Source organism: Bombina bombina, chromosome 4 (assembly GCF_027579735.1).
Source record: "Bombina bombina isolate aBomBom1 chromosome 4, aBomBom1.pri, whole genome shotgun sequence".
Taxonomy (NCBI): domain Eukaryota; kingdom Metazoa; phylum Chordata; class Amphibia; order Anura; family Bombinatoridae; genus Bombina; species Bombina bombina.
In genome coordinates, this window is record NC_069502.1 from 1,056,353,771 (window position 1) to 1,056,371,490 (window position 17,720).

The 17,720-nt window shown below is 40.9% G+C and overlaps 1 protein-coding gene across 1 annotated transcript in view; it reads right to left on the reverse strand.

Annotated features, from left to right (window-relative positions):
• Nucleotides 1-17,720, reverse strand: part of PSME4 (proteasome activator subunit 4) — a gene marked incomplete in the record, with an annotated part of 938,614 nt that overhangs the window by 175,292 nt on the left and 745,602 nt on the right. The window contains 1 exon segment of the mRNA XM_053712692.1: nucleotides 5,319-5,444. Within this exon segment, the coding sequence (XP_053568667.1) occupies nucleotides 5,319-5,444 (126 nt within the window).

Below are 17,720 nucleotides of genomic sequence, written 5' to 3' on the forward strand. Positions count from 1 at the left end.
TTCTTAAGGTAACCCTCTAATTTTTTATCCATTGGATCTGAAAAGGCGCAGCTATCCTCCACCGGGATAGTGGTACGCTTAGCTAAAGTAGAAACTGCTCCCTCCACCTTAGGGACCGTTTGCCATAAGTCCTGAGTTGTGGTGTCTATTGGAAACATCTTTCTGAATATAGGAGGGGGTGAGAAAGGCACACCGGGTCTATCCCACTCCTTAGTAACAATTTCAGTAAGTCTCTTAGGTATTGGAAAAACGTCAGTACTCGACGGTACCGCAAAATATTTATCCAACCTACACATTTTCTCTGGTATTGCAACTGTGTTACAATCATTCAGAGCCGCTAAGACCTCCCCTAGTAATACACGGAGGTTTTCCAGCTTAAACTTAAAATTTGAAATGTCTGAATCCAGTTTATTTGGATCAGATCCATCACCTGCAGAATGAAGCTCTCCGTCCTCATGTTCTGCAAATTGTGACGCAGTATCTGACATGGCTCTAATATTATCAGCGCACTCTGTTCTCACCCCAGAGTGATCTCGCTTACCTCTAAGTTCTGGTAATTTAGACAAAACTTCAGTCATAACATTAGCCATGTCCTGTAGTGTGATTTGTAATGGCCGCCCTGAAGTACTCGGCGTTACAATATCACGCACCTCCCGAGCGGGAGATGCAGGTACTGACACGTGAGGCAAGTTAGTCGGCATAACTTCCCCCTCGTTGTTTGGTGAATGATGTTCAATTTGTACAGAATGACTCTTATTCAAAGTAGCATCAATGCAATTAGTACATAAATTTCTATTGGGCTCCACCTTGGCTTTTGCACATATAGCACAGAGATATTCCTCTGAGTCAGACATGTTTAACAAACTAGCAATTAAACTAGCAAGCTTGGAAATACTTTTCACTCAAATTACAAGTAATATGAAAAACGCACTGTGCCTTTAAGAAGCACAGAAAAAAATTATGACAGTTTAATAATAAGGAAACCGGAAAAATTATAACAATCAGATTTTTCCCAGTAAAAGCATAAATTTAGCAAAGGATTGCCCCCATTAGCAATGGATAACTAACCCTTAATAGCAGAGAAACAAATGTACAAAATATAAACGTTTTTTATCACAGTCAAAGCACAATCTCACAGGTCTGCTGTGAGTGATTACCTCCCTCAAAATAATTTTTGAAGACCCTTGAGCTCTGTAGAGACGATCCGGATCATGCAGGAAGAGAAAAAGACTTTTGACTGAATTTCTGATGCGTAGCAAAAGCGCCAAAATAGGCCCCTCCCCCTCACCCACAGCAGTGAGGGAAGTTCAGTAAACTGTCTCAAATTAAAATAAACAACAGCCAAGTGGAAAAACAGTGCCCAAAAACAATTTTTCACCCAGTACCTCAGATATTTAAACAATTTAGCATGCCAGCAAAAACGTTTAAAATTAAATATCATGAAATGTCATTAAACAGCCTGTTGCTAGACGTTCCCACTGCAAGTAAGGCTAAAGATTATATGCATATAGTATTACCCAGAGAAGTGCCATTCCCCAGAATACTGAAGTGTACACATATATACATAAACAGCCTGATACCAGTTGCTACTACTGCATTTAAGGCTGAACTTACATTATATTGGTATTGGCAGTATTTTCTTAGTCAATTCCATTCCTCAGAAAATAATATACTGCAACATACCTCTTTGCAGGTGAACCTGCCCGCTGTCCCCTGATCTGAAGTTTACCTCACTCCTCAGAATGGCCGAGAACAGCAAAATGAATTTTAGCTACGCCGGCTAAAATCATCCAAAAACTCAGGTAGATTCTTCTTCAAATTCTACCTGAGAAGGAACAACACACTCCGGTGCTGTTTTAAAATAACAAACTTTTGATTGAAGATATAAAAACTAAGTATAATCACCACAGTCCTCTCACACATCCTATCTATTAGTTGGGTGCAAGAGAATGACTGGGTGTGACGTAGAGGGGAGGAGCTATATAGCAGCTCTGCTTGGGTGATCCTCTTGCACTTCCTGTTGGGGAGGAGTTAATATCCCAGAAGTAATGATGACCCGTGGACTGACCACACTTAACAGGAGAAAAGTTACTTGTATACCATACAGTAGCCCCGAGATTCCTACATATCTACCATCTGTGTCTCTGTCAAGTTTTTGGAGTGTAAATGGTATATTTTTGTGTAGAAGAATACTAACTCCCCTTTTTTTAACGTCAGCTGAGCTGTGATAGTGTTGAGTTAATTATGACCCAAGGTATACTGGCTCCTTGTGTTTTTTAAAATGAGTTTCCTGTAAAAAAAGGATGTCTGCCCCCCTCTTGGCCATATCTGACAGTGCTTTATAACGTTTATTGGGAGAGTTGAACCCCTTAACATTTTGCGTGATCAATGTTAATCTACGGGCCTTCGAATTCATAATAGACGTGTAAATAACATGGTAGATGTAGGGTTTGTTTATGAGGAATGAGTACATAGCCATAAGTGCAGCATAACATAACAATAAACAGTAGAACAAGAAAAACAGTCAAACACCTCAGGACCAGACCGACGGGATCTGTAGTGGGGCCGAGCGCAGGTACAGCCCTAGAGGCTGCCCCTGCCCACATTTCCACTATCCTGAAAAAAGAAATTGGAGGGTATATGACGACAGCACATTTATACACATTTAAATGTAAATGGTAATGGTGATGATGATGGTGATGATGATGATAATGATGATGATGATGGGGGGTCTATGCGCAAATTTTTACTTAAACTAATAACAATGCAACATGGTGGAACCAAATATCTCAAACATCAAAGTGCAGAAAATGATAAACATAAACATGCCAAAGAAAATAGCAATACAGTTTACAGGCACTCAATCTGCAAACCTATTAATGAACTATTACCATACACATTCCAAGGCATACTTAGAGGAAGTCAGTGGCAGTTCTAGGGATCAGCGTCCAGCTTTCAACCTCGGTGAACTAGGTTGTATTGTCCTTTGGGTCTTAGGGGTCTGGGATTGCTGGGGTGAAGGAGGTCTTTTCTGTGAAGTACCCACTTGATGCCATTTCTGTAAAGTGTTGGCAGATGGAGCCTTATCCTGTGAGGGTGACGGGACCCTTTCATCTTGCAAAACTTGAGGAGGCTCTATATTTAGGATCTTACAGAAGGCTCCTATTTCCGAGATGTCTCTACATATATGCCTCCTATCTTCATGGATGACCAAAAGTTGAGTTGGGAAACCCCATCTATAGGGGATCCTTTTTAGCCTGAGGAGCTGTGTTAGAGGACTAAATTCTCTCCTTTGTTGAAGTGTTCTCTGGGACAGATCCGCATAAAACTGCAACACATTGCCCCTGAATCTAATCGGCTGATACTTCCTTGAGAGGCCCAGTATTAATTCTTTTTCACGAAAATTCTTGAATTGAATGATTATGTCCCTTGGAGGAGCAGAATCTGGTGGTTTCGGACGCAGTGCTCTGTGAGCCCTGTCCCAAAGTATATCTTCGTTAGAGTTAGACCCTCTCAAATGATTAAACAGAGCTGGTAGATAGGTGGGTAAATCTTTTGGCAACACAGACTCAGGAATGCCACGAATACGCAGGTTTTTCCTGCGACTCCTATTCTCCAAGTCGTCCACTTTGTCATACAACAGATCTATAGAGTGTTGTTGACGGTCATATTTTAACTGTAGTTGGTCAAATTCCTCTCTAATAGTGTCATTGCCGTCTTCCAATGCTTCTACCCTGAAGCCTAGAGCATGAACATCTTGTTTCAAATCTGCCAGCTCTTCTCTCACGCACCCCCGGACTATGTCCGCAATATCCTGTTTAGATGGTAGGGAAGAGAGAACATCTGCTGGGATTTGCACTAATTCTTGTGCAGTCTGTGTTAGTTCCAGGGGTGTCTCGGATAGCATAAGGTCGACCCCACCTGCCACATTATCAGTAAAGCTACCCTGCTCCACAGTCCCAAAGTAGGATGTGACTGAGTTGTTTTTACTTGGTAGGGATTTGCTTATTTTATCTTGCTTGGATTTCTGCTTGGAGGTCATGATATACGCAGATTATATACTTTAGTATTCTCACTAAAAGTTCTGCCCTTCCAGAGCTTAGCATATGATGTCTGAGACCGGATAAGTTTCCTATGGCAATATTACTGCAGCAAGTTCCCTTTCTTTGGGTTATGTGTGCTATGTCCATGAGGCCTTAACAGACCAGACCCACGTGGCTATGTAAACTTCTATGCAGTGAGTTATTGCAAATAGCCCTCAATGCCTTTTGTTATTACTCTTTTCTTGGATTGTCTCTTGTCTTACAGTAAAGAGGGGGTAAGTGGCCTGTGGCCGTTTTCACCTTTCTCCTTATCGTGACCCTACCGGTAGCTTGGGCCTGCGCTGTACGTATGGGAGGTAAAAAGGCCCCTCGGCCACACTCACCACCATGCAGGACTAGCCGATCTGTCCAGGGATCCACTGACCCCGATACTGTCCACTCGATACTGCGGTCGGCTTCCTGCACAGTGCACTGAAAGGTAGCGTGGGCTGGCGGACCGCACCGAGAGTTCCCAACTGCTGTGATCGCGGTCAGAGGCGTCTTTGAGGATTTCAAAAGAGCTCCGGTGCAGGTGTGATAAGCTCTGGCTAAAGGCTGCACCAGTTTGCAGGGATATTTTGGGCACGAACCCCCCAGTTATAGTTATCTGTGCTGTAACATCAGCGGAGCTCGGAATTACACGTCCATCTTGGATGCGCCCGGCTCCGCCTCCAATGCTGTGAGCTTTTAATTTAATATAAAAAACGCAAATGGCGCCATCTAAGTGCAATGGAAGTTATAGACATTAAATAGACAATCAAGTGTAAAAATAAAATGCTCTATTGTGCAAAACCCTTTCAATTTTAAAACTATTAACTTTTATTTTACTCTGTGTTAACTAATTCAGAAGCTGCACTCCTGGAACATCCCCTTTCTGCTCCAGATGAGGAGAAGTCCAGTGTTTAAGCATACGCATGTATGACTGCTTCTCATTAGCTGTATCCTCATCTGGAGCATCAACGGTGTATAAAATCCCTTAGCAGGGGTCAAATACAAAAAATGATGTTCCTGACACTGCTCTGCATATTTAGGAATATTTGCGCCTGCGTGTATGACGACGTATTATTAACCAAAAATAGGAATATATAGAGTGCTCATTTAAGAGATTAAAAAATTAACTAGTTTTTGCATTTTCACAACTGACCCATAGTATTTAAAGTGTGCAATGAAGACTTGTAGTGCAGTAGCTGTACAACAAACTCATTACAAGTTGAATCTGAAATAATCTAAACAAACCTTAAACAGGCAAAACCTTCGAGGATTAAACTTGTCCTTCCCCTTTCGGTCTTCTAAAGACAGGAACTTGATCAGCTGGTCAACAAACTTTTCATCTGTGAAATAATCATATAGGATTTGTTCTGCCTATGAAAAAGAAATAGGGTGAAATTATGAAGCACCATTTAATGACTACAAATAGGCAAACTGAATACTATTAAATATGTTAAGTTAGTTGTTCATATACAGAGTTCCTATATTCTTGCATCTTTCAATTGTTTTAAGTGGCTAATTTTTAAATATAGGTAGAAGTAAAAATCCTGGCCCCTCTCTTTTTTCATGATTTTATCTACATCATTCACTAGTTTAGAGTTTTGCCAAAATATCAAAGAATGAAAAGAAATAGTAGAAAAGTTACAAATGAGATGAGATAATTGAACTAGGCAAAAGTAAAGATGAAAACTGTAAGTGGCTTCAGCTCCATGTGATGTCAAGCTTTGACCAAAAACACATTTATATCACTAAATTTGAAATGTGGTTTTTGGACACTATCATATAAATAACGAAATTTATGCTTACCTAATAAATTATTTTCTTTCCTGGTATGGAGAGTCCACAAATCCATTATAATTACTAGTGGGAATTCAACTCCTGGCCACCAAGGGGAAGAAAAGAACACCCCAGCAGAGCTGTTAAGTATCCCTCCCACTTCCCATAATTCCCAGTCATTCAACTGAAGGAATATGGAAAGAGAAGATGACAAAAAGGGTTATATGGGTGCCTGAGGTTTAAAATAGACAATCGTCGTCTTAAAAGTAAAGTAAGGGCGGGTCGTGGACTCTCCATGCCAGGAAAGAAAAGCATTTATCAGGTACATTTTGCTTTCTTTCCAATGGCATGGATAGTCCACAAATCCATTCTAATAACTAGTGGGAACCAACACCCAAGATAGATGACACATAATGGAAGGGAGGGAGAACAAGACAGGTGGACCTAAACAGAAGGCACCACCGCTTGAAGAACTTTCCTTCCAAAAGAAGCCTCAGCTGAGGCAAAAACATTGAATTTGCAAAATTTGGAAAAAATATGCAACGAGGACCAAAAGGCTGCCTTGCAGATCTGTTCCCCAGAAGCCACATTTGTAAAGGCCCAGGAAGAAAAGACAGCCCTAGTGGAATGATCCGGAAATCCAGCTGTCTAATAAACCAACCGAATAACACTTCTCAACACAAAGGAAAGAGAGAAGAAGTGGCTTTCTGGCCCTCACGAATACCAGAGACTACAAAAAAAAAAGGCAGTAGATCGTCAAAAGTCTCTAGTTGCCTGCAGATAGAACTTCAGGGAACGCATAACATCCAGGTTATGCAACAGACATTCCTTCTGAGAAAAAGGATAAGGACAGAATGAAGGAACGATCATTTCTTGATTAATGTAGCGGTCTGAAACCAACTTAGGAAGGAATCCCAATTTAGTATGAAGGACCGCCATATCCGCATGAAAAATAAGGTAAGGAAAACACTGCAAAGCCGAAAACTTCGGAAACTCTGCGAGCCAAAGAAAAAACAAAGAGAAACCCAAGTTTATATCAACTGTATGCATAGGCTTAAACGGAGCCAGCTGAAGAACTTTAAGAACAAGATTAAGGCTCCAAGGAGGAGCAACAAGTTTAAATACAAGCCTGATTCTGACCAAGGCCTGCACAAAATATTGAACATTTGGCCGGGGTCAAACAGAAAGAAACAGGAATTCAGAGGAGTTAACTTGGTCACCAACTATAGTTCTCAGTTTCCACAAATAACCAAAATAATACAGATTTTTTTTCCAAATCTTGCTGCTGATGACAAACTAATAGATGTAGTGAGACAAGGGCTGAGAAGTAGCTTGAGTAGATGTCCTACCTTAGGATCTATTTTATCTCCGACCCAATTGAGACATGAACAACATACTAACAGTTCCTGGATGGCCAGTACAAGGATGTATGGATGTGGCCACAGAAAATGCAGACCATGTGAATACTTAGATAGGACAAATAATTGTAATTCACATATAACAGGGGAAGTTTTTCCAATCAAAACATGTATGAATTGCATGTCTACCCAAGTAATTTACATGGTCAAATGTGACTCATGTGGGGTCCAATATATTGGACTCACTTCCAGGGACATTAAGTCTAGGATCCGTGAGCATCTCTCTACCATTAGACAGGGCAAATTATCCACCCCCCTAGTATGCAACTGGGTTGAAAATCATAATGGTAGACTTAAGACCTTTAAGTGGTGTGCCATTGAGGAAGTTAAGGTACCTATAAAAGGGGGGGGGGGTGATGTGGACAAACTTTTGGCTAAGAGAAATCTTCTGATTGTTTAAGCTTAGGACTAGGTACCCAGAAGGTTTAAACTCAAGGTACGATTTAATTAATTACTAGGAGTGACTTTGGCTACACTCCTATTTCCTTAATCCCTTTAGTCTGTCTCCTAAATCCGTTCTTCATTTTGCTGTGAATGGCACTCTGCGATCCTTCTTAGAACATTAAGTTTAATGGGTTGTTTAGTAGAGGCCTAATATATTACATAATAGAGATGCTTTGTACTTCTTATTCATCCTTTATATGTAAACATGGTTAGGGAGATATTATTGCGTGTCTGAGCCACCTATAATATATCATGGTTGGTTAGCTCCAAATGTATCAGTCAAATAGAAATAGAAATAACTATATTCTATGAATTGTAATAGCATGTATTATATGTAAACAACATTCCAAAATGAACTGATATTGTATGTATTATATATTATAGTATAGGTTTTATATTTTTCATGGGGTTAGCTTTCTAAATACCATGGAGGCTTAACACATAGGGTTCAAGTTTATGATACACTTTAGACCATTTACAACAGAATAGATTTACACTCTATATTGTGCAGGTAATTTGGTTATTGCTGTTGAAACAGGTGTTTCTGGTTAGGTGCATTTTCTACAAACCAATCAGGTAGTTTTAACTTGTTTTTAAACGATAGAGAGTATACACACGGCAGGCTATGATTATGGCATACAGCTGAAACGCGTAAGCCGATTGTGCTGCGCATCTCTCCAGTTTTTCATTTGAAGGGTGGCTGTTGTCATCGTTTTTAATATGACATAATAAAAGCTATTTTTATTTTAGAGCATGTTTTTCTTCTTTTTGCTTGGAATTGCCTTCTGACCAGTTATACGCTCTAATCCTTGTGTTTTGCTGGCTAACCACGTATTGGGCATTGGAAGCACACACCCCCATAGTGACGTAGGAACGCCGGTACAGCAGTGGCAGTGATGGTGGCCTGAATGTCGGGTGGCTCAGTCACACGGATAAGAGCATGAAGATTGCTACAGTGACAGTGAGGAGCCTACTCCCAGAGCAGCAAAAGATATACTGCAGCCCAGAAGGATACGGAGGTAACAGGATCCACATGGAGGTATGTGATCTGCATGCAAAGTTCTATGAGCACTTTTATACTAAGCAGTGAGAACATTAAGTTCCAGAGGAGTGGTTTCTCTGTCATCTTGTTTGTACTAGAAGTGCACAAGGGAATGGTTCCCAGGATGAACTCTGTGTATACTCCATAGTGGGGTCCTCTCCTATTAAGTCACGTAGGTTTTTTTGAATATTGATATACTTTTGCCCATTTCGCAATGAACATAGATTTATTACTGTTACTTTGAAGTATTCCACTTGCACCCAGGCTTTTTCTTGCATCTAGCAGATCTGCCAGACGTTTGAGCAAAAGATAGACAGAGCGGAAATCTGACCCATCAGAGAGCTGACTGACAAACCTTACTCCAGGCCATACTGAAGAAAGGACAAAATTTGGAGTATCTTCACCTTTATCCAATAGAAACCTTACGATTCACACCAATAAAGGTATATACACCATACCTTATGGGGAATTTTACGAGTAACAGGCTATGAGCCTGAAACATGGTCTCAATGACGTTCTCAGAAAAAGCACGCCAAGACTAGACGTTCAATCTCCAAGCAGTCAGCTTCGGAGACCTAGATTTGGGTGGAGGAAGGGACCCTGAAGAAGAAGGTCCTTCCTCAAGGAGACTTCCAAAGGGATACTTCACCAGATCCTGCAATAAATTGGAAGTGTTTGTCCAGAAAGACATACCGCAGGAATTGGTTAAAATTATAAGGGAACACTTTACCTATGTACTAAACATATGCACAGATGTTTTCTGTGAATAGGAACATGAAAATACGCGTTCTTTAGTTCTATGGAGGTCATAAACTGACCCTCCTGAATTAAGGTTAGAATGGGGCGTATAGTCTCCCTTTTGAAGGACGGAACCATTAGAAATTTGTTGAGACACTTAATGTCCAAAATAGGTTGAAAAGTTCCCTCCTGTTTGGGAATCACAAAAAAGTCTGAATAGAATCTTTCTGGCGACCGTTAGGTCTAGCCTTCTTGTCCAGAGGTAGGAAAGATCCTTTTCCACCATCAACTTCTGAAATAACCTATGCCAAACCAGGACCAAACAAAATTTTTGCCCTTAAAAGGAAAAGAACGAAGTTTGGAATAGGATGTTACATCCGCAGACCAAGATTTTAACCAAAGAGTTCTGTGACAACTTGCATGCTGGTATCACAGATAAAGGTATTAGTCAGCTCTAAAGCCTAGATCCCATCCTGGATCTCCTCTACGGTTGACTCCTAAAAAATTAGACTGGACAAAGAATTGCACCAAAAGGAGGCTGCACCCGCAATCGTAGCAAAACCTGTGACTGGTTGCCATTGTTAATCCTGATGAATAAACATCTTTCTTAAATAAACTTCCAGCTTTATATCCTCAAAAAAAGAAACCATCTTCAAGGGTAAAGTACAATATATGTCACAGACCTAAGAATAAATGCCTCAATATAAAGACATTAAAATATGAAGTCCATATAAAATAAATATGAACACAGGATAAATATAAACATATAAGTGTCCAAATATCACTAATAAATAACTTTATGAAGGAATACATGATGTCACAGACTCCCTCACATCCTTCAATAACAAAAAGATAGAGACTAACTTGTAGTCCATATATCAAATAGGGTACTAACATAAAAATTATAATTGCCCCAGGATCACTAAATATAATATATGTTCACCTAAAATAATTCCTGATGATATAGATAGAAGGAGAATCACCTTATATGAGAGATTAACCCAGAGATTCATAAAAAATAAATTAGGAAAAGTATGAACAAACATGAAATCAGAGACTTTAATAGAAATCATTCTATTATAAATAGAGTACAAAAATATGACCTTTATAAATAGAATATGGATACATAAAATAACCTTAATAGAGTCCTTAGAAACTAAACTTAGGACTATATATAATGCCATCTAGATATCATAAAATCAACTCCATATGAGAGAAATTTCATTAAAAAGTAAAACAAAAAGATGGCAGCCAGATGGCAGCCAAAACCACTCTATTCTCTGATAAACTGAAAAACGAAGTCGGCACAGCACAAAACTTGCATAAAATAAAAAGTTAAATTTTAGAGGCAGGGATTATGTACTTAATAAAAACCTTTTATCTAGCTAAATGGCTGAATATTGAGTCGTATGTAGACTTGGGAACCTGCAGACTCAATTTAATATGTAGCACTAGTACCAGCTGAGTAATCAAGCTGAAAAGATTAAAATGCGCCAGCTCTACTGACCAAGGCGGGAAACATAACAATAACATGACTTGCCATAGAGATTACTAAAATGGCGCCAAAGCGCAAAATATATTGTTAAAAAGGCACATTGAGCCACACAATAAAACACAATAGACATCATAAATATTTCCCTAAATAAAGGAAACCAAAGCCAAATACTGCCTGCTTCTTATAGATACGGGCACAATATGCAGCTCCTAAGCAGCAGAGGTTTTGCCGTACTAAAGGGAATGAGTCAGGCAGATTATCCTAGAAAGTCTTGTGCTCCCCTCACATTAGTGGAATAAGGTGATTTAGGATAAAAAGAGATCAGGAAGATTATTCCCTGGGTACTCTCCTGGATATTCAGACCCCTTAGGTGGACGCTGCATCTATAGCAATTAGGGCAGCGCTAAGATAGGCAGCAGTCTGAAAAAATATATTATCTAGGAGTCTGGTATAAAGTTGTTGGAGGGATGTGACTTGAATGAGACTCTGTTCAATCACCATGCTTCGATCGTGAATGCGGCCATATAACCGCCCAAGTGCATGTGACGCAACCAGAAACCCTCTCCGGTTAAAATCAAGGGGGAAACCCGCTATCAGTAACCGGAGGAAAATGAATAAACAGTTAATCCCTTAGGAGTGCAATGTTTTTCCCAAATATAATAAAATGCCACAGATACCCTCCACTTAGCGAAAGGGACTTACTCTAAGGCGAGCAGGAGCCTTAAACTCCAAACTGCTCATGGCCAATAAATATATCCTGATCCCAGGATATTACTTCAGCTGCAGGGCAGGGGCAGGGGCAGCGTCTCAGGTATGACAGATTCAGATGACCTCTGGCAGGGACCTGAAGAGAAAGAAAAACAGAGAAACCAAACCTGGTTTTCTATAGAGGGGTAGCATAAATGTTAGAAGGTAAGAAAGGACTACCTCGCCGTCTTCCAACTGCTAAAAGCCACCATTACTCTTACTAAAGAGATTGACATGGACACAGCATAGCCCCAATCCTTGTTTGCAGGGAAAAGTACCCATTAACCCCTTAATGACCACAGCACTCTTCAATTTTCTTACCGTTTGGGACCAGGGCTATTTTTCATTTCTATGGTGTTTGTGTTTAGCTGTAATTTTCTTCTCACTCATTTACTGAACCCACACATATTATATACAGTTTTTCTCGCCATTAAATGGAATTTCAAACGATACCATTATTTTCATCATATTTTCTAATTTACTATAATTATTTTTATAAAATGATGGGAAAAAAACGCACTTTTTCTAACTTTGACCCCCAAAATCTGTTACATCTACATCCACCAACAAACACCCATGCTAAATAGTTTCTAAATTTTGTCCTGAGTTTAGAAATACCCAATGTTTACATGTTCTTTGCAAGTTATAGGGCAATAAGTACAAGTAGCACTTTGCTATTTCCAAACCATTTTTTTTTTTTCAAAATTAGCGATAGTTACATTGTAACACTGATATCTGTCAGGAATCCCTGAATAACCTTTCACATGTGTGTATGTATATGTATGTATGTATATATATATATATATATATATATATATATATATATATATATATTTTAGTAGACAACCCAAAGTATTGATCTAGGCCCATTTTGGAATATTTCATGCCACCATTTCACTGCCAAATGCGATCAAATTAAAAAAAAATCGTTCACTTTTTCACAAACTTTAGGTTTCTCAATGAAATTATTTACAAACCGCTTGTGCCATTATGGCACAAATGGTTGTAAATGCTTTTCTGGGATCCCCTTTGTTCAGAAATAGTAGACATTTATGGCTTTGGCATTACTTTTTGGTAATTAGAAGGCCGCTAAATCCCACTGCGCACCACACTTGTATTATGCCCGGCAGTGAAGGGGTTAATTAGGTAGCTTGTAGGGTTAATTTTAGCTTTAGTGTAGAGATCAGCCTCCCACTTGATAGTCTGCCAGTATAAAAAACAGAATTTATGCTTACCTGATAAATTACTTTCTCCAACGGTGTGTCCGGTCCACGGCGTCATCCTTACTTGTGGGATATTCTCTTCCCCAACAGGAAATTGCAAAGAGCCCAGCAAAGCTGGTCACATGATCCCTCCTAGGCTCCGCCTACCCCAGTCATTCGACTGACGTAAAGGAGGAATATGCATAGGAGAAATCATATGATACCGTGGTGACTGTAGTTAGAGAAAATAATCATCAGACCTGATTAAAAAAAACCAGGGCGGGCCGTGGACCGGACACACCGTTGGAGAAAGTAATTTATCAGGTAAGCATAAATTCTGTTTTCTCCAACATAGGTGTGTCCGGTCCACGACGTCATCCTTACTTGTGGGAACCAATACCAAAGCTTTAGGACACGGATGATGGGAGGGAGCAAATCAGGTCACCTAGATGGAAGGCACCACGGCTTGCAAAACCTTTCTCCCAAAAATAGCCTCAGAAGAAGCAAAAGTATCAAATTTGTAAAATTTGGTAAAAGTGTGCAGTGAAGACCAAGTCGCTGCCTTACATATCTGATCAACAGAAGCCTCGTTCTTGAAGGCCCATGTGGAAGCCACAGCCCTAGTGGAGTGAGCTGTGATTCTTTCAGGAGGCTGCCGTCCGGCAGTCTCATAAGCCAATCGGATGATGCTTTTAAGCCAAAAAGAGAGAGAGGTAGAAGTTGCTTTTTGACCTCTCCTTTTACCAGAATAAACAACAAACAAAGAAGATGTTTGTCTGAAATCCTTTGTAGCCTCTAAATAGAATTTTAGAGCACGAACTACATCCAAATTGTGTAACAAACGTTCCTTCTTTGAAACTGGGTTCGGACACAAAGAAGGCACAACTATCTCCTGGTTAATGTTTTTGTTAGAAACAACTTTCGGAAGAAAACCAGGTTTAGTACGCAAAACCACCTTATCTGCATGGAACACCAGATAAGGAGGAGAACACTGCAGAGCAGATAACTCTGAAACTCTTCTAGCAGAAGAAATTGCAACCAAAAACAAAACTTTCCAAGATAGTAACTTAATATCTACGGAATGTAAGGGTTCAAACGGAACCCCTTGAAGAACTGAAAGAACTAAATTGAGACTCCAAGGAGGAGTCAAAGGTTTGTAAACAGGCTTGATTCTAACCAGAGCCTGAACAAAAGCTTGAACATCTGGCACAGCCGCCAGTTTTTTGTGAAGTAAAACAGATAAAGCAGAAATCTGTCCCTTCAAAGAACTTGCAGATAATCCTTTCTCTTGTAGAAAAGATAGAATCTTAGGAATTTTTATCTTGTTCCATGGGAATCCTTTAGATTCACACCAACAGATATATTTTTTCCATATTTTATGGTAAATTTTCCTAGTTACAGGCTTTCTAGCCTGGACAAGAGTATCAATGACAGAATCTGAAAACCCACGCTTTGATAAAATCAAGCGTTCAATCTCCAAGCAGTCAGTTGGAGTGAAGCCAGATTCGGATGTTCGAATGGACCTTGAACAAGAAGGTCCTGTCTCAAAGGTAGCTTCCATGGTGGAGCCGATGACATATTCACCAGGTCTGCATACCAAGTTCTGCGTGGCCACGCAGGAGCTATCAAGATCACCGAAGCCCTCTCCTGATTGATCCTGGCTACCAGCCTGGGAATGAGAGGAAACGGTGGGAATACATAAGCTAGGTTGAAGGTCCAAGGCGCTATCAGTGCATCTACTAGAGTCGCCTTGGGATCCCTGGATCTGGACCCGTAGCAAGGAACCTTGAAGTTCTGACGAGACGCCATCAGGTCCATGTCTGGAATGCCCCATAATTGAGTTATTTGGGCAAAGATTTCCGGATGGAGTTCCCACTCCCCCGGATGGAAAGTCTGACGACTCAGAAAATCCGCTTCCCAATTTTCCACTCCTGGGATGTGGATTGCAGACAAGTGGCAGGAGTGATTCTCCGCCCATTGAATTATTTTGGTCACTTCCTCCATCGCCAGGGAACTCCTTGTTCCCCCCTGATGGTTGATATATGCAACAGTCGTCATGTTGTCTGATTGAAACCTTATGAATTTGGCCTTTGCTAGTTGAGGCCAAGCTTTGAGAGCATTGAATATCGCTCGCAGTTCCAGAATGTTTATCGGGAGAAGAGATTCTTCCCGAGACCATAGACCCTGAGCTTTCAGGGGTTCCCAGACCGCGCACCAGCCCACCAGACTGGCGTCGGTCGTGACAATGACCCACTCTGGTCTGCGGAAGCTCATTCCCTGTGACAGGTTGTCCAGGTTCAGCCACCAACGGAGTGAATCTCTGGTTCTTTGATCTACTTGGATCGTCGGAGACAAGTCTGTATAATCCCCATTCCACTGTCTGAGCATGCACAGTTGTATTGGTCTTAGATGAATTCGTGCAAAAGGAACTATGTCCATTGCCGCAACCATCAAACCTATTACTTCCATGCACTGCGCTATGGAAGGAAGAAGAACAGAATGAAGTACTTGACAAGAGCTTAGAAGTTTTGATTTTCTGGCCTCTGTCAGAAAAATCTTCATTTCTAAGGAGTCTATTATTGTTCCCAAGAAGGGAACTCTTGTTGACGGGGACAGAGAACTTTTTTCTATGTTCACTTTCCACCCGTGAGATCTGAGAAAGGCTAGGACAATGTCCGTATGAGCCTTTGCTTTTGACAGAGACGACGCTTGAATCAGTATGTCGTCCAAGTAAGGTACTACTGCAATGCCCCTTGGTCTTAGCACCGCTAGAAGGGACCCTAGTACCTTTGTGAAAATCCTTGGAGCAGTGGCTAATCCGAATGGAAGTGCCACAAACTGGTAATGCTTGTCCAGAAAGGCGAACCTTAGGAACCGATGATGTTCCTTGTGGATAGGAATATGTAGATACGCATCCTTTAAATCCACCGTGGTCATGAATTGACCTTCCTGGATGGTAGGAAGAATTGTTCGAATGGTTTCCATTTTGAACGATGGAACCCTGAGAAATTTGTTTAGAATCTTGAGATCTAAAATTGGTCTGAATGTTCCTTCTTTTTTGGGAACTATGAACCGATTGGAGTAAAACCCCATCCCTTGTTCTCCTAATGGAACAGGATGAATCACTCCCATTCTTAACAGGTCTTCTACACAATGTAAGAATGCCTGTCTTTTTATTTGGTTTGAAGACAATTGAGACCTGTGGAACCTCCCCCTTGGGGGTAGTTCCTTGAATTCCAGGAGATAACCTTGAGAAACTATTTCTAGCGCCCAAGGATCCTGAACATCTCTTGCCCAAGCCTGAGCAAAGAGAGAGAGTCTGCCCCCCACCAGATCCGGTCCCGGATCGGGGGCCAACACTTCATGCTGTTTTAGTAGCAGTGGCAGGTTTCTTGGCCTGCTTACCCTTGTTCCAGCCTTGCATCGGTCTCCAGGCTGGTTTGGTTTGAGAACTATTACCCTCTTGCTTAGAGGGTGTAGAATTTGAGGTTGGTCCGTTTCTGCGAAAGGGACGAAAATGTGGCTTATTTTTAGCCTTAAAAGACCTATCCTGAGGAAGGGCGTGGCCCTTTCCCCCAGTGATGTCTGAAATAATCTCTTTCAAGTCAGGGCCAAACAGCGTTTTACCCTTGAAAGGGATGTTAAGCAATTTGTTCTTGGAGGACACATCCGCTGACCAAGACTTTAGCCAAAGCGCTCTGCGCGCCACAATAGCAAAACCTGAATTTTTCGCCGCTAATCTAGCTAATTGCAAAGTGGCGTCTAAGATAAAAGAGTTAGCCAATTTAAGTGCTTGAACTCTGTCCATAACCTCCTCATACGAAGATTCTTTATTGAGCGACTTTTCTAGTTCTTCGAACCAGAAACACGCTGCTGTAGTGACAGGAACAATGCATGAAATTGGTTGTAGAAGGTAACCTTGCTGAACAAACATCTTTTTAAGCAAACCCTCTAATTTTTTATCCATAGGATCTTTGAAAGCACAACTATCTTCTATAGGGATAGTAGTGCGTTTGTTTAGAGTAGAAACCGCCCCCTCGACCTTGGGGACTGTCTGCCATAAGTCCTTTCTGGGGTCGACCATAGGAAATAATTTCTTAAATATAGGGGGAGGAACAAAAGGTATGCCGGGCCTTTCCCATTCCTTATTTACAATGTCCGCCACCCGCTTGGGTATAGGAAAAGCATCGGGGGGCACCGGGACCTCTAGGAACTTGTCCATTTTACATAATTTCTCTGGAATGACCAAATTGTCACAATCATCCAGAGTAGATAACACCTCCTTAAGCAGAGCGCGGAGATGTTCTAATTTAAATTTAAAAGTAATAACATCAGGTTCAGCTTGTTGAGAAATTTTTCCTGAATCTGAAATTTCTCCCTCAGACAAAACCTCCCTCCTGGCCCCTTCAGATTGGTGTGAGGGTATGTCAGAACCATTATCATCAGCGTCCTCATGCTCTTCAGTATCTAAAACAGAGCAATCGCGCTTTCTCTGATAAGTGGGCATTTTGGACAAAATGTTTTTAATAGAATTATCCATTACAGCCGTTAATTGTTGCATAGTAAGAAGGATTGGCGCACTAGATGTACTAGGGGCCTCTTGTGTGGGCAAGACTGGTGTAGACACAGAAGGGGATGATGCAGTACCATGCTTACTCCCCTCGCTTGAGGAATCATCTTGGGCAACATCATTATCAGTGGCATCATTGTCCCTACTTTGTTTGGACACTATGTCACATTCATCACATATATTTAAATGGGGAGGAACCTTGGCTTTCAAACATACAG